General features: G+C 36.7%; 1 protein-coding gene across 1 annotated transcript; it reads left to right on the forward strand.

Moving 5' to 3' along the window:
- The first annotated feature begins 162 nt into the window (after positions 1 to 162).
- LOC105958446 (uncharacterized) lies at positions 163 to 1293 on the forward strand. Its single transcript, XM_012982452.1, has one exon. It carries the CDS (start codon positions 163 to 165, stop codon positions 1291 to 1293), a length of 1131 nt encoding a protein of 376 aa, XP_012837906.1.
- Positions 1294 to 22802: the final 21509 nt, after the last annotated feature.

Genomic DNA, 22802 nt, shown 5'->3' on the forward strand with positions numbered 1-22802 from the left:
CAAAGATGGCCTACGGTTTCGTATTGGTAACGGTGAGCACACCTCCATCTGAGGTGATCCATGGATTAAAGAGGATGGTAACTTCTGTATAATAACACGCAGGCCGATATACTACGCTTTCCTGGACAAAGTGGAAGATCTAATTATGCCCGACTCTCGTACATGGAATTTGGAGCCATCGACGAGAAGTTTTGGCCAATCGACCGCCACAGAATACTCACGACCCCCATTGGTAGTACCCACGCAAATGACCGGCTGGTGTGGCACTATTCACGCTCCGGAGATTTCACGGTCAAATCTTGTTTCCATAACATTATGCAACGCCACAACACTGGTAGCGGAGACCATGAATACGAGAACTCTTCGCAGAGTGAAGACAAAGAGTTTTGGAAATTTATTTGGCATTTGAGTATTCCACCAAAGATCAAAATCTTCATTTGGAGAGCTGTTGGAGATCTTATCCCGGCCAACGCTGCTCTATTCCGACGACATGTTTCATCTAACCCATTTTGTGGCAGGTGTAGGATTAAACCCGAAACAACCGTTCATGCTTTGGTCCAATGTAGGAGCTTAACTAAGGTTTGGTTGGGCCAACCGTTCGAACTCAACGGGGCAATCGAGCCGGCTTCCTTCCGTCAATGGATTGAGCAAATAAGGAAAAAGCTATCGAAAGATCTTTTCTACCTAGCAATGATTCACTGCTGGAAATTTTGGGATTCAAGGAATCGCGAGGCTCATGGAGAGGTGGGATTAAGAGGTTGGGAGTTTTGTAGTTGGAGCGAAAACTACCTTTCTGTTTTCAGAGCTGCATGCCATGTCCCGCCTACGCCCAAAGATCCCGTCCCACGACGAAATTGGAGCCCACCACCGGACGGTTTCATCAAGGTAAATTTTGATGCCGCTCTACCGCCATCCCAATCTTTCTACAGAGTTAGTATGGTGGCCCGAAATTCAGAGAAGGTTGTACTTTGGTGGTGCGTTAAAAAATTCACAAAAACTGTCCAAGCGGTAGAAGGAGAAGCCCACGCAGCCCTCAAAGCGATCCAAATGGCGAAGGCTAAATGTTGGAACTCGATTATCCTCGAAGGGGATTGTCAGCAACTCATTACGGCTCTTAGGGATGAAGACGCTAGTTTAAGCCCGTTTAGAGCATATCTAGAGGACATTCAGGCTCTTATTTCATCGTTCATTTCGTGTCAATTTTCTATTATTCCTCGCACTTGTAATAATTTAGCTCATGCATTAGCAAACATTATTGAGCTCGCAACTCGGAGGGTCAGTTCCTTCCTCTAATTTTGGCTAATTTAGCCGAATAAAATTTCCTTTCTTTCCTCAAAAAAAAAAGGACAACTAATTAAATATTTTACTAATATCTCAAAACCTTCTTATTTTAATTAACTTGACACGTAGATATGATTTTTTTAATGATCTAACCAATTCATCTTTAATTTGTATGATTATTAGAATTTTGAGTGTTTATTTATTATTATAAATTGTAGTATAAAAAAGGAATTTTAGTATACATATTGATATTACATCATATATAAATATAAATATAAAAAAAACCCAAAAAAACCGAATATCGAACCGAGTTATCGGTTCGGTATTTGGCACGTAGAAATTTTTCGACTCGATTATGTTTAGGTTGGTCGGTTTACCGCCTACTCTTGATTTCAAAATGAGATGATTTTTAAAATTACTTCGTATGATGAAGCTCGTGTTCTTATTTTCTGAAGTTTTACAACATCTTAAAAATTTCAGAACTCTGGAAAATTTCAAAATTTTGAAATTTTCGAAACTTTTAATTAGAATGATTTTCTAGATTTCGGTGATCTTAGCCTCGTGATTAATGAACATAAGTAGATAGATTTCTAGATTCTGATGATTTTAGCCTCGTGATTAATGAACATAAGTAGATGGATTTCTAGATTCCGATGATTTTAGCCTCGTGACTTGGGTTGTTCATTTGGTAAAACCATACCGAAATTTCGGTACGCCAAAATTTCATACCGTTTAACGAACCGAAATATGCGGTTTGCTTCGGTAAATAACCAAATTACTGAAATTGTATTAAAATTGTGGTAAAGTTTTGAGGTTTTATTTATTTTTATAAATTGTAGTATAAAAAAGGAATTTTAGTATAAATATCAATATTACATATAAAAATATAAATATAAAATAAAAACAAAAAATCCAAATACCGAAGTGAATTAACGGTTCGATATTTGGCACGTAGCAAATTGTCGGCTCAATTATGTTTAGGTTGGTCGGTTTACCGACCGTATGAGCACGTCTACTCATGATTTCAAAAGAACATGATTTTTAGAATTAGTTAAAATCAATGAAGTTCGTGTGATTGATGCTTGTCAAAGTGTGCGTTCTTAGTTACTGAAGTTTTACAAAATAGCCGAAAAATTCTGAACTCTGGAAAATTTCATAATTAATATGATATCTGAAATTTCAAAATTTCGTATTATCCGAAACTTATAGAATTAGAATGGATTTCGATGATTTTAGCCTCGTGATTAATGAAAATAAAAAGATGGATTTCAAGATCTCGATGATTTTAGCCTCGTGATTAATGAAAACAAGTAGATGGAGTTTTAGATTCCGATGATTTTAGTCTCGTGACTTGGTTTGCTGATTTGGTGAATTAATACCGAAATTTCGGTAAGCAAAACTGTCATACCGTTTACCGAACCAAAATATGCGGTTTGCTTCGGTAAATAACCAAATTTTACTAAAACATTTAAAATCTTTGAGTTTTTATTTATTTTTATAAATTGCACGATAAAAGAAAAGGATTTTTTGTATAAATACTAATATTACATATATATATAAAAAAAAGGGAATTGTGTAGATTAAATATTAATATTTTACTTCATGTACTAACACTACAACTCAATTTTTCATTTATAATTAATGATTAATCTGTTGAGTGAGAGCAATACAATACGAATAAGTATATTATTTAATGTATCAAAATGTTAATTAATTAAGATTATACAGAGCATATGGATATAGTCCAGCCCATAAAACCAAAAAGATAAAATCTAGCCCTTATTTTTTTACCTCGTTTCTTCTTCATTTTTTATCTAAAAAGCTGGCGGCAATTGATAGAAATTGGCGGTAATGGATCACGATTATGCACGTCTTCAACCAAATCACCATCTTTCCTTATCACCTGCGATCTCCTCTGTTCTTCTCTGCTATAAAAGGTGACTTTGCTTCTCATCAATCTTTACTAAAGAAGCACATATAGATATTGTGGGTTTGTGGGTAAACTCTGACCACGAATTTCGTAGCTTCCACTGCGAGTATAATCAACTCAATCGTACTGGTAACACCTATACCTATTTATTAATTCACGCAGATAAGTGGTGAAAGGTGTTTTTTTAGATTTTTTTTTCTTTTTTCGATGTACTCGTTATTGAATATTTAAATTTTTGTACATATAAAACAAAGAGTAATTTCAATATTTACTTGAGAGAATATGAATAGGTTATTGAATATTTAAATTTTTTTACATATAAAACATAGAGTCATATCATTATTTACTTGAGAGAATATGAATAGGTTATGTTACAATTTCAATTATAACATATATGTTCCTTACAAAAATCAACATGTTCCAAATGCTTCAGATGTGTTTTATGTGTGTCATCTAAGTTATGGCTAGTTAAAAGTTAATCATAATTTCTAATAATTTCAGTACATATTTTTTAAAGATAATTATAACTAGATAAAATATATTACAAAACCAAGTTTTACAATTATTTTATCTGTTTTGATAAGATTTATAGATTTTGATCATCTACTTATATTTAAATATTAGGTTTGATAATGAGTATCAATAGTAAGCGTAAAATGGAATTGACAAGAGCATTGACAACGGCTAGTAAAAGTAGGGATTTAAAGCGTAAAATTGAGTTATCCAAGGCATTAGCAGCTGCAACAAGCGACAAATACGATGATCCAACTATGCATTCTCTGCATCAATCTTCGGGTGATAATATTGTTATTTATGTTATTTTAGATACAATAGTTTTTCTAGTTAATATAATCTAATGTGTTGTACATCGAATGTTGTAATTCTAGATAAGAGAAACAAAGCATCACTTCATGCGGCAAAAACTTCTAGAGTGTAAATGGAAGATCTTGCACAACAACATGTGCATAAAGCATCAAACGGGAATATCATAATTAACGGTAGAGGTATTATTGACTACAACTACTTTTAGTCATTTCTTGTTTATCTCACTTTCAATATTTTTTTTACAGATCTAATTGTAGATGTAGTTGAAAACACATCTAACGCCACCAATGGTAATGTTTAAATATATTTTATCTTTCTTAAAAGATTATTCCACAGTTATTAATTATTGATTTCACTAGGGGCGATAATTCCATTATTTGTGTTATTTTAGTTACAGTAGTTTTTCACTCTAATTTTTCGACTTTGAATATTGTAATTCTAGGTAAGAGAAAGAGAGTGTCACTTCATGCGCCCAAAACCACTAGAGTGCAAATGGAAGAGCTTATAGTGCAACTTGCGCCTAATGCGTTAGATGGTAAATCAGAATTAATGTTGGAGGCATGATTGGCTAAAATTAATGTTTTTTTTTTGTTTTGGGTTTATTTCACTTATTATCATATGCAATAAAAAACATTTATTTGTAGAGTCAATAGCAGATGTGGTTGATAACACTTTTGATGCCACCAACGGTAATGTTTAAACATATTATATCTTTCTTAAGATTATTCTAAAATTATTAATTATCGATTTCACTTCTCCTAGAATTTTTTACAGGATTAGTGGCTGAGAAACGAGGTTGCGGTCTTACTCGAGGGTTAAATACACAAAAGTATGTACGCAAATGTGGAGAGAAGCCAAAAATTGTGATTCCGAGAGGAGTCAACAAGCCTATTGGGGAGCACAGCTCGAAGCACGCAACTCAAATTGGGGTATTGATTAGGCTTGACGCTCCAATGCAAGTAGCGCGTTGGGCAAAAATTCCAGTTGAGGAAAAAGAAGATCTTTTCAGAAAGTTGATTATAAGTGACTCATTCGATTTTCTTCATTTGTATTTTCTATTTTAGTTCAGATGTTAACAATGCAATAATATCTAACTTGAGTATATTAAATCTCCTAAATGGTAAAGAATAAGCTCAGCTATGAAGTAGATGAACCTCATGTTGTGACTTGTATTTGGAAGTCTTTTGCTAAACAGTACTCCACGTTTCGATCCAATGCTCATAAGCATTATCAAACGATCAGAGATAAAAGTGGTGTGAGACTAGCTAGACAAAGTACTTATGAAAAACTTGCCAATCGCCGTGATGATTGGCTTTGGTTATGCGATTTCTGGGAGACAGACACATTTAATGTATACGTTTTTACTTTAATGTTGTTGATCCAAAAAGCAAGTTACCGTGTTAATTGTTTATTTAAATATTTGCAGAAAATTTCAGAGACTCAATCTAACAATAGAGATAAGCTGAAATATAGTCATAAATTGGGGACTAAATCTCGTGCTGCTCATCAACATGAGAATATTAGTCATGTATATATTTTCTTCATTGTAAATATTTAATTATAACTATAAACTTATACTTTTTTATTACTTTATAACAGAGCCTGGATGATGTTGATATGTACACGGTTCAATTCTACAATGCAAAGAATGGATGGTCCGTCAAAGATGCCGAGGCTAAAAGTGTAAGTGTAACCCAAGTTTTATTTTATTCTTTACCCATTATATGTATGTACTAAGAGTAAGTATTTTATGCACGAACTAATTCTAATATTTTTTCTTTGAAATAGGTTCAAATGAAGGAATTGAAAGAACAACAACAAGCTTTGGCAGAAGGTGAACGTATGAACGCAGTAAAGATTTGCATTACTGTCCTTGGAGAAAATTCATCATATGCAAAATCAAAAGGTCTCAACAAAAATTCATCACGTAGTAATGTTTCTTTACCTTATGAATTATCTACTAGTGGAGCACGATTAGAAGAAGAGTTAGCGACCACACAAGCAGATTTGGCAAGTGCAAAAGCTGAATTAGCTATTCAAAAGACCACAGTAGAGGCTGTGGTGAATTGTGTTGAGAAGATGACCGGTAGAATCTTTTCTGAAATAATTGATACCGAAACATTTTCTGGTAAAATGTATATTCAAATAAATTTAAACTATATTGTTTTAATCAAGAAATAATTGATGATCAAATTTTTGCACTCATTATACTTTGTGTGCTTCTTGATGCAGATTAATACCATCACATGGATACAGTTATTGGATTGAGGTATATTTAGATTAATTAGATTAATTGTTTCTAAGAGCAATATTTTATTTATGTTTTGAAGTTCATGAACTATTTAACACGAGGGAATGTTTATCCCTTGATTCGTTTTAGTTTTCACATGTTTCGTATCAACTCTTATATTTCATGCTTTAAATATGAACGATTATATTTTTTTTTCTGAATTGTTAGTGTTTAATGAGGATGATTATAATAACATGGTTCTTTATTGTTTATTATCTGATTATGTACTCATTTTCTAGCTGTTGTATATTGTCTTTTTCTTTTTCATCATTGTGGTCATACTCATTTTTTGTAACCATCAGTTGATTTTCTTAGAATTTCTTTAATGCATTTGGTTTCCCCTTTTTTATTGTGCTACTACTCAGTTTTATCTTTTTTATTATACTACTTTGTTTAATTTATTTTGATGCATTTAGGATTTGTACTACTCTGTCTTCTTCTAATTTACTACATTGTTTTCTCCTAGCTAAAAAAAAGAGAAAAATCCTAATTTAATTGTTGGTTTTGTATGACGACTTGAAAAGATAATGACAGAGGTTTCCTATTCAAAATATTATTTGCAGATTTTCTTATAAAACAAATCATGGTTGGTTGATATTCAAAAAAATATTTTATTTTCAGTTTCTTCATCAAAAGAGATGATAAAACATGAGTTAAGCTAATGTGAATGAAGTTGAAATTGGTAATATCGTTGATATAGCGAACCACGTATAATTTATAAGGTTAAAATTCTAGTTTTATTTGAAATTTAAAAAAAAAAAATCAGTTAAATAATTTTTGTAATAAAAGAACAATGACAATGTGCATTTGGTCGCTAGAAGTATTTTCTAGCAACTATGGACGAGGTGGTTGCTATGAGTACTTGATAGCAACCACACGGGTGGTTGTTATCTATTGTTCTTTAAGAGTTATAGTAACAACTGTGTAGTTTATTAATATTGGTCATTGTTACGGTTTATTTATAGCGACCATATAAAATTCTCGCTAAGGAATCCAATGTCAGTCGTTGTTCTCTTCTCCGAGGCTTGCTTAATTACAGTGACCATTTTTTACAACCCAATGCTACTTGGTCGCAAAAATATATGCGTCATTCAACATTTGCAACCAAAACACTATTGGTGGCTAAATCTATGTATTCAGTGACCATGTTTATATCGTCGCTGAGAATTTGGTCACTAAACCTATTTTTTCTTGTAGTGATAAGTGGGTGTTCATAAGTTGATGAGTTCACTGAACTCCATCAATCTAGACATCTCTAAGTGGTTCGCAATAATCGAGTAGAGGTTTCTATGATATAGTTGTACACCATTAATCCTTAAGACCCAGACATCACCGTGACTTTACTAGAGGACCAGGTGTATCGTCACCTATCCTGAGTTCCACCGAGGACCGCCCCAAGGGCTAGTGTTCGTGCAGTCCGAAATCTAGTGGGAGGTCTGTGCATTGTATTAGGGGATTCGATCGCTTGATCAGTCATGGATATCCGTTGTGTTCTTGCGAAATATAATCCATGAAGTATGTGGCCACAACTGAAAGTGTCGTGATTACATAAATTTGTTTCTCTAAGACAAACACGAATGGATTATATAATCAAGAACGTCCACACAGTTATTGAACACATAAAGAGGACTCGACGAACCAATGCCTCTAGTTGAATCTGGATATATGTATCGAAACGATCGTAGTGTACATTAACTATGTCACAAGGTTCTAGCAGGCACTTCATTTGTATCTAGTGAATCATGACGCGTAGTTGCTAGACGCCAATCTTGATTCGTTGGGTAGTTAAGTTGAAACTAGATTCATCTTAATTGTAACTCTAGGGACGAGTTTAAACAACAATAGGTTGTGGGCCCACCGCTAGCTTACACCTGAACCATCGAGGGTTACACTGCTCGTGTACTTGAGATCCTTAATGCAATGAGCTAAGATTAATTAGTTAATCTTTGTGTAATTTGAAGTCAATGTGATTGAGTCCAACATTCGTAATTGTTAATTACGGATGAGAATAAGTAGAGGAAAAGAATCCAACGGAAATTTAGTGAACTTTCTATTTTCGGAAGTTTCCCAATTTGGCAAGTCCTAAATTAGGGTTTCCAATTTCAGAAATTGGTAAATTGCAAAGTGGTACTCGTATCGACGAGAATTTGTGCTCATTGTCAAAATATAATGGTTATATTTTTCAGATCAATCGTTTGTTAGAACCGAGCCGAGAAAGAGAGTGAACTTAAGGAGTTGAGCCTAGCTCAATTTAAGGCCTGTTAGGGTTTTCACAAGTGGCATATAAATAGGATTTATATGTCTTGTCAAAGACACACTACAAAAAATGACATAACACAAACTTGAAACCCTAACTTATCTCCTCACGGTCGTCCACCTTGCAGCCGAAACCCTACCTCCGCCACCAGCTGTCGCGCCGCCGCAAGTCGCCACCGTATCGGCTTCTTCCTTTTCCCTTCGTTCTTCTTCGTTGTACTTAGCCTAGCACGTATCTAGTGTTGTATGGATAGTGGATTGAATATACGAGTTAATCGAATGGACGTGAAATTTTGACAGAAGCTTCACGACTCATAAATCTACAATCTTTACGAAGGAATTGTCCATCCAGTAAATAACCATGGTGATATTGAAGTCAGAGCAGGGCTGTAATTTCAGATCAGCAAACAGGTTGGATCAGTAGGAGTGGGAAGAGCAGCTAGCCATCTTCTCGAGTCTTCGTTCGATTCACGCTTCAAGGGTAACATATTGTTTTTCCTTATTAATACACATGTATTAATTAATTTATATTAATTGAGATTAATGTATGTTAATTGATTATTGATCATATGAATCTATATGTTGGATTATGAGTTTATGTAAATCGTTCGTTGAGCATGTTTATTATTTGTTTTAATTTCGCGTGCATGCTATGATGATTTAATTTATGTTATTTAAATTATTTATATATGCGAACATGTTTGTCGGTGATTGGAAGCGAAAAGGTACGGAATTAATTGTAATCTATTGTGCACATGCTTGTTTATATAAATTAGTTTATATATAGTAAAATAAAATTTTTGTTTTCCGCCGGTACACGTGCTTGATCTTCAACAGTGGTATCAGAGCTACGGTTGCGCAATTAAGCGCAATTAATTGCCTACGTGTTTATTGCTTTCGATTGCATGTGAATAGTTTATTGAATTGATTGAATTGGTGAAATTGAAATTGGATTGGTTTAATTTTCATTTGATTTTAAAATTGGATTTGATCGATGTTAAAATTAGAATTAGAAAATTGGATTTGATTTTAAACTTGGATTTGATCGATTATAAAATTGGAATTAGAAAATTAGATTTAATAGTAAAACTGTATTTGATCAATTTTGAAATTGGAATTAGAAAATTGAATTTTCATTTTAAAATTGGATTTTGATCGATTTTAAAATTGGAAATGGATATTGGATTTACAATTAAAATGGAATTTGAGAGTTTTAAATTCCAAAATGATTTTCTAAAAACTATTTGGGCCGGAAAGCTCGGTCATGCTGGTTCAACCGGTCCGACCGGGTCTAGCCGGTTCAGACATCCATAAATAAATAAATAATTAATTCTTTTTTCCAGAAATTAAAATTAAATCAAAATTGATTTTTATTTTTTTGAAATTAATTATCAATTAAATCCAAATCCATATATTCGATCCATTAGTCAATGTTGTTCGATAAATGAGTGTTTGATTAATTAATTAATTTAAACATTAAATTAGTTTCATTAATAGAACACATGTATAATAGTGATTATACTTCAACTTAATTAATTGTATCTTAATCTTATTTGATTGATTTATGTTGATTAAGGTCCTTTAGTTATTTTGAAACAAATCTTCATAATTAATTATTGTAATTAATTATAGTTTAGGTCGAATGTTCCTCTTAGAACAATATGAGTTTCCATGTACCTTTAGAGAACATAGTTGTAGGAATCCAATCGACCTGTCCAATAATTCTAATGAGATAACAACAAAACAATAATAAATCATTTATTCTTAATTAATTTCAAGCTATAAAGAAAAACCAATTTGTTGAATTTTTCTTTCCTTCTACAACGGTTAAATTATGTGTAGCCCCTTGCAATAGTGCAGTAAGTTGTGTTAGCGGGAAGCGCTATAGTAGAGTAAGTTGTAATTTAATTGAAATAATGATAAAGGTAGCCATAGAAACGGTTATGCTAGATTAATGTGGTCGGCTCTATTAACTAGGGGCTACATTAGTTTGGTACAATTAGTTCTATGAGCATCTTTGCTTGGTAGATTAGACTTGACACACGAAAATTTTGAATTCGCGAGATTAACTTAGGTCATTATCAAGTGTGAGGAAAATATATCTTTAGGGTCATATAACGATATGATGTATGGAGATCTACCTATGGACTAATGTAATCGGGCTAGATTAACTACGCGTTACATTTGCCTACTGGACCTAAAGCCCATTAAAAGAAAAATAAGTTTTCTCGTTTGTCTGCTAGAGGGTAGTGGAATTCGATAAAATATAGTGGGAGTACAATTAAATGATTAAATTTCAAATCTTTAATTGCAATCATTAATAATGAATTATCTTTTATGTAAGTCTACTTAAAGCTTTTTCAGTTTAAATGCTATGAATCCCTCATCGTCAATTCTCGACACCAATAAAACTTAATGGCAATAATTACCTTGATTGGCTCAATAAACATTCGTTTCGTGCTTTTGCTCCAAGATCAATTGTGCATACTCAATTATACCCCGACCAAACTTCATGATAACTCAACTCAGTAGGAGACGACCACTTATTAGAAGTGAAAGATGGGTGTCCGTATTGGCGAAGTGTTATATGATGGCACCTAGTCTCCCAAGTTAGCGATGAATTATGAGAATGACCTTTATGTTGTTGACACAAAGTCTCACCTCGAGATCGTGTGTGTTGAGAGCATTATGACAATGAGGTTTGTGATGACTAAGGAGTTGATGTCTCTTACGCTACGCGAAAGGACTCCGATCCATGAGCATGGTATAAGATGACTCGCTCCCAAAGAAGTTACATGAACACGATGCCGTTCTCCCACCAAAGTTCTCGGTGAATCTCATGCTTCCATCACTAACTACCTCTTATGAAACGTTCATAATTAATTTCAATGAGAATATGGTTGAATCTCTTTTTGAAAGAGTTGGTCAACATGTTGAAATACGAGTGAGTTAAAAACAAAGAAACGTTTGTTTTACCGTCGGCACCTTCTATATATTTTTCTATGAATAGTTCAAAGTGGAAGAAGAAGGTAAAAGGAAAATAGTTCCTAGTCGAGCAAACAATAGATTAGGGGTGATTCGAGTATTCGCAAGGATAAGGAAAACAAGCATATAAGTGATGCTTGCTTCCAATGTGCAAAGACAGAGCATTGGGCTTTGTAAACTGCACGGAGTATCTTGGTCGGAAACGTTCTGAGAAAGAAGCATTTGTCGTTTAACCTGAACTCAATATAGAAGATAACTCAACACAACTTTGGCATGTTAGATTAGGACATATTTCTTTAAGATGAATGAATGAGTTTGCATGTGAGGGATTGTTCATGTTGGATGATGTGAACTCAATGTGGGCTTGTAAATTTTGTTTAAAATGAAAAATGTCCAAATTACCATTAAGGGACAAATGGAGCGTGTTAAAGGTCTCTTGGATTTGATCTATACAGACATGTGTGGTCCACTATGTGTTAGTGCCACGGGTGGTTTTAACTAATTCGTAACATTTACCGGTGATTACTCAAGGTATGGTTACGTATACTTGATGAAGTACAAATTTGAATTATATGAAATGTTTAAACATTTCAGAAATGAAGTAGAAAAGAAACTCATACGAAGTATTAAGAAATTACAATCCGATCGTAGTGGAAAATACTTAAATGATGAGTTTATCGACTATCTTAGAGAGAACGTGATTCACTAAGTTACCGGCTTACTTATAGGGTCATGCACTCCATACCGCCGCGTATTTGCTGAATAGCGTTAACACCAAAGCAGTTAGTTCCACACCATATGAACTTTGGCATTCCCGATAATCCACTTACATGAAGTGGCTAGTGGGAGACGAGTTGAATAGTCAATCCAACTTATGCCATTTCGTGGGGTATCTCAAAATTTGTTGTAGATACTTATTCTACTATCCCTTGAAACAAATGTGTTTATCTCGGGGAATGCCACATTCTTAAAGAAGAAGGTTCTATGCGATAGAATAGGTGTATGGTAGAACTCGAAGAAATTCGAGAACCACGAATTGAAGTTCCAACACCATAAATAGAACAAGAGCCAATCAAAATCAAATCACCTATTAATGTACCTTCTCAACCATCGATGTGTAGATTCGAAAGGATCCGTATAGAACTCAATAGGCTAACCCTCATTGAAGGTAGTTAAAATAAATTTGACAAGAGATGTGATCCAAGAACCTTCAATGAGGCTGTATTTGATGCAGTAAGGGATATTGTCTTAACGCCATGAAATCCAAAATGGATTCCATATACTCCAACAAGGTATGGACAACGGAATCTTTCCCGGTGGATGCAAGTGGATCTATAATCTTTAAGTTGGAATAGATGGAAAGGTATCGACCTATAAAGCTAGACACGTGAAAATGAGTGATACTCTAAGACAAGTTGTTGTTTGTGAGATAACTTTTCACGAAACACTATGCTATAATTCCATTAGGATTTTGCTAGCCATTTCTGCGTAGTATGACTACGAGATATGGAAAATGGATATGAAGATCACCTTCCTCAATGGAGAGATTGAGGAAATCAGAGTGGTGCAGCCGAAACGCTTCATATCTTCTGCAAATTAGCAAAATGGTTGCAAAATTCCATCGATCCATTTATGGATTGAACCTAGCATCCCATAAATTAGAATGTTCGATTCGACACAAAAATCAAGCAATTGATTTAGTAATGAATTCGAAAGAGCCTTAAGTTTACAAGAAGGTTAGTGGGAGTGCCATTGCGTTTCCCAGTACTTTGTGTTGATAGCATCCTACTCATTGGGAATGTCGTAGGGATGCTACAGTCAACTAAAGCACGATTGTCCACGTATTTCTCATTACATGAATTTGGGATAACCTTCCTATGTATTTATTTAGATAAATAGAAGAGGTCGCTTAGTTATCGCATTTCATATTATAGATATGATATAACGTATGTAACGAAACGTCACTATAGATATCAATCTAACCCCAACCAACGTAGTTGGATAGCACCAACCCTCATTAGGAGAGTTGGTACCTAGCCTTTACCAATAGGGTAACGGTCTAGGGTTCGAGTCCCCCCCACCCCTATTTCCCCTTGTAATGGACTCGAATTTACTCAAAAAAAAAAAAAAAAAAAAACGTAGTTGGATAGCTATGAAACAAATCCTTAAATACTTGCGAAAAACTAAGGAATTGTTCATATATAGTCTATGGGGATTCCGAGTTGAAAATAAAGTCGTTCGATGACATTAGTGTTTCAATCGGAAGTGGACGACTAAAAAAGGACATTGGGATTTATATTCATGCTTATTAACGAGGTGTCGTATGTGTTCCAAGTGAAACATGACGATGGATTCCACCACCGAGTCTTAATATATTGCGGCATTAGATGACGCAAATGTAGCAGTTTGGATTCGAAATTACATTCAAGTGTTGAATGTATGATTTCAAAAGGTCTAATCAGAAATCCAAGCATATATTGAATCATAATTATCTCAATTGTAAGATAATTAATAGAGGCGAACTTCAGTTCGAAAGAGTTGCCTCGGCAGACAACGTATTAGATCCCTGAACATAGACTTTACCTGTACCGGTCCATGAGAAACATCGAGAGTCGATGGGACTTAGGTAATGAGTAGTTGGCTTTAGGTCAAGTGAGAGATTGTTAGAGTAGGTGACCGAAGAGCCAACTAATTATTTTGTTTTCTCACACTACTCGTAAATAATCTATTTCGTATTAATGATAAAAAAACCCCTTTGGCATTCTATATCCTTATCCCTTGCATAAGCATAGATGTAGTCCTTGCAGTTACTTAATTACTGTAAATAGATCTAGTAGAATCATGAGATTATTTATTTAAGTATAGTAACTGTTAGACACCGTTCCTAGTCAATAGGTTACGCCACTAATGAGGAAATCGGACTTTCCCATTCGAGACTAGCACATAGTGTATGTGTACTGCGTCTCATCAGTCAATGGTGTTGTGACATCGACATACATAAGTGGATGTTCTTAAGTTGATGAGGTTCACTGAACTCCATCAATCTAGACATCTCTAAGTGGTTCGCAATAATCGAGTAGAGGTTTCCATTATATAGTTGTACACCATTAATCCTTAAGAACCAGACATCACCGTGACTTCACTAGAGGACCAGCTGTATTGTGACCTGTCCCTAAGTTCCACCGAGGACCGCCCCAAGCGCTAGTGTTCGTGCAGTCCGAAATCTAGTGTGTGTTCTGTGCATTGTAGTAGGGGATTCGATCGCTTGATCCGTCGTGGATATCCTGTGTGTTCTTGCGATTAATAATCCATTAAGTCTGTGGCCACAGCTGAAAGTGTCGTGATTAGAGAACTGTGTTTCTCTAAGTCAAACACAAACGGATTATATGATCAAGAACGTCCACACAGTTATTGAACACATAAAGAGGCCACGACGAACCAATGCATCTAGTTCAATCGGGATATATGTATCGAAGGGATCGTACTGTACATTAACTATATCACAATGTACTTGCAGGCATTTCATTTATATCTAGGGAATCATGACGCGTAGTTGCTATAAGCCAATCTTGATTTGTTGGGTAGTTAAGTTGAAACTAAATACAACTTAATTGTAGCTCTAGGGACGAGTTTAAATCACAATAGGTTGTGGGCCCACCTCTAGCTTACACCTGAACCATCGAGGGTCACACTACTCGTGTGCTTGAGATCCTTAATGCAACGAGCTTAGATTAATTAGTTAATATTAGTGTAATTCGAAGTCATGACCGCTACCCAAGCCTCGCTGCGGAATTTGGAGAATCAATTCGCTCAATTCGTTGTGAATGACGCCCGCCGGGAGCATTGCCATCGAATACGGAAGATCCTCGAATTCAAAAGTTCGAGACGTGCCAAGCTATCGATGTCAAGATCGAAAAAAAGGGAAGCAATTCAAATAAAGCCGCAAGTCATTGTAGCCGAATGGGTCGAGCCAATCCCATATCCACAAAGATTGCTAACGAAAAAGATCGAGGTCGAGACGTGCCAAGAAGTCACGTTGAAGAACGGTAAGCAATTGGAGGAAGCCCCACGAAAAGAAAAGAGAAACACGGTAATCGAGAAGCGGAAAGTGAATGAGGAAAAAGAATCAACTCATGAAGAGCCACCATCAACGGTGCCTTCACAAGTCCCTCCAATTCCTTATCCTCAAAAGTTTATAAAGAAGAAGCTCGACGCCGAATATAAAATGTTTTTGGACAAGTTGAAGGAAATTCGCATAAATATTCCTTTCATTGAAGCACTTCAAAAGATGCCAAAGTGGGTGAAGTTCCTCAAGGACCTCGTGAAGAAAAGTAAGAAATTGCAAGGGAACGAGATGATCCAACTCACGGAGCAAATTAGTGCAATTCTTACTCGGCCTCTTCCACAAAAGCTCGGCGATCAGGTATGTTTACTATTCCTTGTACTATATGAGGTAAAAATTTTAGATCCCTCATTGATTTAGGTGCTAGCATTAATACTCTACTTTTAAAAACCTTGGGTTAGGAGAAATTGAACCGACGGCTATAACTCTTCAATTAGCCGATAGATCTTTAGTTTACCCAAAAAGTATTTTAGAGAATATGCTAGTGAAAGTCAATAAATTTATCTTCCCTGTCGATTTTCGTTATACTTTATATAGATGAGGATAGGGAGATACCTCTTATCGTAGGGAGGCCATTTTTAGCCACGTCGAAAACACTTATTGACTGTGCTAGTGGTGATCTTACAATGACTGTGCATGATCAAACAATCAAATTCAATGTTTTTAGTGCTAATAAAAATCCATGTGATAATAATGATTGTTTTGCTATTAAGCTTATGGATTTTGCAAATAATGAAAAGTTTGATGTTTTGATCTTGGACAATGGAAAAGCATCTTTGAGTGCAGGAGATGATGGCGGAAACGAGAATCAGAAGGAGCAAGTTTACTTCATGGGCTCAATTTCAACTTCTCCTAGAGAAATTCATATGAGTCGAGGTCTTAACGACGATGAGAATGCAAGGAAGATATTGCCACCCAAAGACTTGAGCAAGTCACGAGAGAAGGATGAGTCAAGTTATTGTGGTCGTAAGGAGAAAATCAAAAAGGAATTGCACAAAGTACAATTGGTGTTATTGTGCAAATCCCGTCTTTGGTTATTTCCAATGAAGCGCAAATCAAAGTGGTCGCGGCCGTGTATGGTCCAAGAAATTCTTCCTCACGAGGTGGTCAAAATAAAGGAGCGAGATTCAAATCGTACGTTCAACGTGAAACGGAGCCGGCTCAAACCGTATTGGGAAGCGAGTGAAGATTGCCAAGTGACTTCGGTGACTTTTGCTTGAAATTAAAGAGAAGCAACGTCCGGCTGAAGACTTTAAACTTAGCGCTTCTCGGGAGGCAACCCGAGCTTTATTGTTTTTCATAGTTTTCTTTAATTTTTCGTTTCGTTTTCATTATCATAGGCATGCATTCTAATTAATTTATTTGAATTTTAATTTTCAGGGTCGAAAACATGGTCAGGGGGTCCAGACGGCCGTCTAAAATTGCAAGAAAAATCCCAGACGGCCGTCCGGGAAACAGAAGGCACAATCGAGCATCACAGCATGTGGGACGACCGTCCCAAGACATGCCTAATTTGTGGGACGGCCGTCCCAAAACCAGTAACGAGAGAAACATTTCGGACGGCCGTTCGACAATCAGCACAAACACCGGAACGGCCGTCCGACTATTTTTAGGGCGTTTTAACTTTAAAAAATTAGATTTTTTCCCCCATTATTTCCTAAACCCTCCTCTTTCCTTCTCTCAAACTCTCACACACAAAAGGAAGCTAGAGAATCAAATCAAATTCTCCAAAATCTACTTTTCCAAGGCACGCCTACAAGGTGTTCGATAATTTGCTCCAACCAAATTTTGAGTTCGATTGTCAACCAATTCTCACCGAATCTATTCCAACCTCTCTCCCAACTTTCTTGTCCAAAAAAAGAAGCCGCACGAGTGAAGCTTCTGTTACAGTAGGTGACCAACAAGCCAACCTGTGGCTGTGGTCTTTCGTATTTATTATTGTAATAAACGAACCTTTATTCGTATTAATGATAAAACACATTGGCATTCTATATCTTTGTCCCTTTGTCACAAGCATAAATATAGTCCTTACAGTTATTACAAGTACTAGTAATTGATCGTTAGGATCGTGAGATATTTACTTAAGTATTATAACTGTTAAACGTGTTCCTAGTCGAAGGGTTACGCCACTAATGAGGATATCGGCCTTTCCCATTAAGACTAGCACTTAGTGTATGTGTACTGCATCTCATCAGTAAACGGTATTGTGATATCGGAATGCATAAGTGGGTGCTCGTAAGTTGACGAGTTCACTGAACTCCCTCACCCTAGAAATCTCTAAGTGGTTCCCAATAATCGAGTAGAGATATCTATGGTATAGTTGTACACCATTAGTCCTTATGACCTAGACATCACCGTGACTTCACTAGAGGACCAGCTGTATCGTGACCTGTCCCTGAGTTCCACCGAGGACCATCCCAAGGGCCAGTGTTCGTGCAGTCCGAAATCTAGTGGGAGGTCTGTGCATTGTAGTCGGGGATTCGATCGCTAGAAAAGTCTTGGATGTCCTGTGTGTTCTGAAAGTTTGTAATCATTCTAAGTCTCTGGCCAGAGCTGACTAAGTGATGATTAGAGAATTCGATTCTCTAAGTCATGCACGTAAGGATTACAACACTTAGAACGATCGCACCGTCATCGAACATATAAAGAGGTCTCGATGAACCAATGCCTCTAGTTCGATCGGGACATATGAATCGAAGGGACCGTACTGTACGTTAACTATATCTGAAGGTTCTTGCAGGCACTTCATTTGTATCTAGGGAATCATGACGCGTAGTTGCTAGACGCCAATCTTGATTCGTTGGGTGATTAAGGTGAAACGAGTTTCATCTTAATCGTAACTCGAAGGGGACGAGTTTTGACCACAAAGGGTTGTGGGCCCACGGCTAGCTTACACCTGAACCATCGAGGGTCACACTGCTCGTGCACATGAGATCTTTGAATAAACGGTCAGAGATAAAATAGTTTATCTTTGCATGATTGGAAGTCAATATGATTGAGTCCAACATTCGTAATTTGGAATTATGAATGAGAATAAGAAAAGGAAAAGAATAGGCGAAAGTGTTAGTGAACTTTCTAAATCAGGAAGTTTCCAAATTTAGAAAGTGCACTGAACTAGGGTTTCCACTTTTGGAAAGTTGGAAAAAGAAAGATGGCACTCGTAATGACGAGGAAATTATAATGATTCCGAAAATGTAATCGTTGCAATTTTTCGGTCATTGAAATTAAGAGAGACGAGCAAGTGAAAGTACTAACGGACTTAAGCTGTTGGGCCCAGTCCAACTTAAGCCCGCTAGGGTTTTATGCAAGGGACTATAAATACATGATTTATAGGCCTTGCACAAACACACAAAACCCTAACCCTAAGCGGCCGACCCCTCTCTCTCTCGGCCTCTCTTTCCGCGGCCATCACCGCGCCACCGTCGCCGCTCCGTCGCCGGAATCGGCCGTCCATCGGCCGTTATCCTTTCGGTATTGTTTTTCCTTCTCTTTCTCTTCCGTTTTATTCTAACTACTTCGTGTCTAGTGCCACGTTGTAGTAGATCGAAGTATACGAGGTGAAATCCGAGAGGAGGAAGATCGTAGATCGAAGAATCGAGGAGCAACGCACGAGCCGAAGCCGCACGCTGCCCCACGCGCCGCCCCGAAGCCGCGCGTATACCACACGCGCCGCCGTGAACCCCACGCGCCGCTGCTGCCGCTGCACCGCTGCTGCCCCGATTGTACGGATTGGTTTCCGTAGCAATCTCGACGTGTTAAACGCTCCTACCTCACGCGTCAAGAGGTAAATACACGAAACCCTAGTTTCGATTCGATTAGGTTTAAACTATGATTTCATGTTTGTTTCGTATGATTTTATGTGATTATGTGTAATCGTTTTAAATCATTACAAGCATGTTATTTGGTTTAAACGCGAGCATGATAATTGATTTAAATTCGGTTAAATTTATTAGCATGTATGTTGTTTTTAATTTCGCTGGAAGCGCAAAGGTACGCAATTAATTGATTTAAATTATCGGGCATGTGTTTATGTGCTTTAAAGTTGTTTAAATCGCATAAAATTTTTGTTTTCCGCTGCGTACGCGTGCCCGAAACCCAACAGCTTCATCTTCTAAAGGCAAAGGAAAAGGCAAGAAAAGTACCTCAACATTATTTGATTGATTTATGTTAGTTGAGGTTCTATAATTATTTTGAAAAACCCGATAATTAATTAATGTAATTAATTATGAAATTAGGTCGTATGTTCCTCTTAGGACAATATGCGCTTCCATATACCTTTAGAGAACATAGATGTAGGAATCACATAGACCAATCCAAAACCTTCTGATGATATAAAACTTTTTAATAAAAATCTCTCATTCTTTTAATTAAGAATCATTTCAAGCTATAAAGAAAAACCCAATCTGTTGAGTTATTTCTTTCCTTCTGCCAACGGTTGGATTATGTGTAGCCCTTTACTATAGTGCAGTAAGCCGTGTTAGCGGGGAGTGCTATGGTAGAGTAAGCTGTAATTCAATTGACATAATGATGAAGGTAGCCGTAGAAAAGGGTTATGTTGAATTAACGTGGTCGGCTAGATTAACTAGGGACTGCATTAGTTTGGCATAATCAAGTTCTGTGAGCATCTTTAATTGGTAGGTTAGACTTGACACACGACGATTTTGATATTCGCGAGATTAACTTAGGTCATTATCAAGTGTGAGGAAAATTAATTTAGGGTCATATTGTGGATATGATTGATTGTGATCTACCTTTGGGCAAATATAATCGGGCTAGATTAACTACGGGTTATATTTGTCTATTGGACCTAAAGCCCATTAAGAAAAGTCAGTTTTCTCGTTTGTCTACTAGAGGGAAGTGGAACTCGATAAAATTAGTGGGAGAACAATTAAATAACATAAGTCCAAACATTTAATTGTAACAATCATTTAACGCGAATCTCTAATAATCCTCTTCTCTATATGTCTCAGATAATCATGTCTAAGAATCCCATAATGTCAATCCTCGACAATAAACTCAATGGCCCTAATTACCTAGATTGGTTGCGTAGTCTTAAGCTTGTGCTAACTGTTGAGGGGCGTCTCTATGTTTTGAACGAGAGACTTCCCGCCACAATACCTGCCACAGCGACTGATGCTGAAAAGGAAACTTATGAAGTTTGGAAGAAAGATGACACTCATGCTAGGTGCTATATGATAGCCGCCATGGAGCCCGCGCTTGCGAGGAAATATGAGTCTCACTTGCATGCTTTCGATATAAAGGCTCATCTCGATAGCATGTATAGTGAGAATATTAGGGCATCAAGGTACGCTGCTACAAAGGAGTTGATCACGGCGAGATTGCGCGAGGGGACTTCGGTCCACGAGCACTGTCTCAAAATGATCACTCTCCTTGAAAAGCTAGTGAATCTTGATGTCACCCTCCCGGCCGAACTCTTCCTAGTTCCTATGAATCGTTCATAGTGAACTTCAACATGAACAAACTAGATCCTCCCTTGGATGAGTTAATGAACATGTTGGTCAGCTTCGAGTCCACCATTAAGAAAGAGAAGTCTGTTCTCATTGCTGCTACTTCTGGAAAGAAGAATTCTTTCCAAAAGAAGAGAAAGGAAAGAGTTCCCTTCCCAAACAGCAAGTTCGAAGTGGGTGAAGGTAGTGGGGGCCCCAAAGCAAAGGTTTGTAAGCAAGTTGATGATGCTTGCCATCACTGTGGAAAGAAAGGACATTGGCGCCGCAACTGCAAGGCTTACCTGAAGCAGAAAGGTTCTGAAAAGGGTACGTATTTCATTGACGTAAATTTGTCTGTCAACTCTTCTTCTTGGGTATTGGATACGGGCTGTGGCTCACATTTGTGCAATGATTTGCAGCTAGTGACAAGAAGTCGAAGACTTAGAGCGGGTGAGACCTACCTAAGGATGGGGAATGGAGCAAGAGTTGCTGCTGAAGCCATTGGCACAATTTACTTAAATGTTTTGGATTCTAGTTTTCCTATTGTTTTGAACAATTGTTTATTTGTTCCGTCGCTCATTAGAAACCTTATTTCTATTCCTGTATTAGATATTGAAGGTTTTACTTTTGTTTTTGGAAATTCGATTTGCATTATACAAAAGAATGAGAACTTAATTTGCAAAGGACGACTATTAAACAACTTGTACGAACTAAATCCAAGTGAAATACCTATTAATGTTATATCAGCAAAACGTAAGGAGATAGATCAAAACCCCGCACAACTTTGGCACGCTAGATTAGGTCATGTCTCTTTAAGAAGGATGAACGATTTTGTTAGTGAAGGATTGTTCTCTTTGGAGGACGTGAAATCACTACAAACTTGTGAATCTTGCCTTAAAGGGAAAATGACCAAGTCGCCCTACAAAGGGAAAATGGAACGAGCCGAGGGTCTTTTGGATTTGATCCATACAGACGTATGTGGTCCACTAAGTGTTAGTGCGAAGGGTGGATATAACTACTTCGCCACCTTTACCGACGATTATTCTAGGTATGGGTATGTGTACTTGATGAAGTACAAGTCTGAAACATTTGAAAGGTTCAAAGATTTTAGACATGAAGTAGAAAAGCAACTCGGACGAAGTATTAAGAAGCTGCGATCCGATCGTGGTGGAGAATACTTGAGCATCGAGTTCATTGACTATCTAAAAGAAAATGGGATACAGTCCCAATGGACTCCACCGGGAACTCCTCAACTTAATGGAGTGTCCGAACGTCGGAATCGAACTTTATTAGATATGGTTCGATCAATGATGGGGTTCACAAACTTACCGGCATACTTGTGGGGTCATGCACTCCGTACTGCCGCGTATTTGCTGAATAGAGTTAACACCAAAGCAGTCAAATCCACACCTTATGAACTTTGGCATTCCCGGAAACCCAATTACAAACATATTAGGATATGGGGTTGTCCCGCTTATGTGAAGCGATTAGTGGGAGATAAGTTGGATAGTAAATCCGACTTGTGCTATTTTGTGGGGTATCCCGAAGACTCGATGGGATACGAGTTCTACTATGTCAAAGAAGCAAAGACGTTTGTTTCGAGAAATTCCACCTTTTTGGAAAGGGAGTTTCTATCCGATAGAAAGGGCAGCATGATAGAACTTG

The sequence above is a fragment of the Erythranthe guttata genome, chromosome 11, assembly GCF_056151865.1.
Source record: "Erythranthe guttata isolate IM_541 chromosome 11, IM_541, whole genome shotgun sequence".
Classification (NCBI taxonomy): Eukaryota; Viridiplantae; Streptophyta; class Magnoliopsida; order Lamiales; family Phrymaceae; genus Erythranthe; species Erythranthe guttata.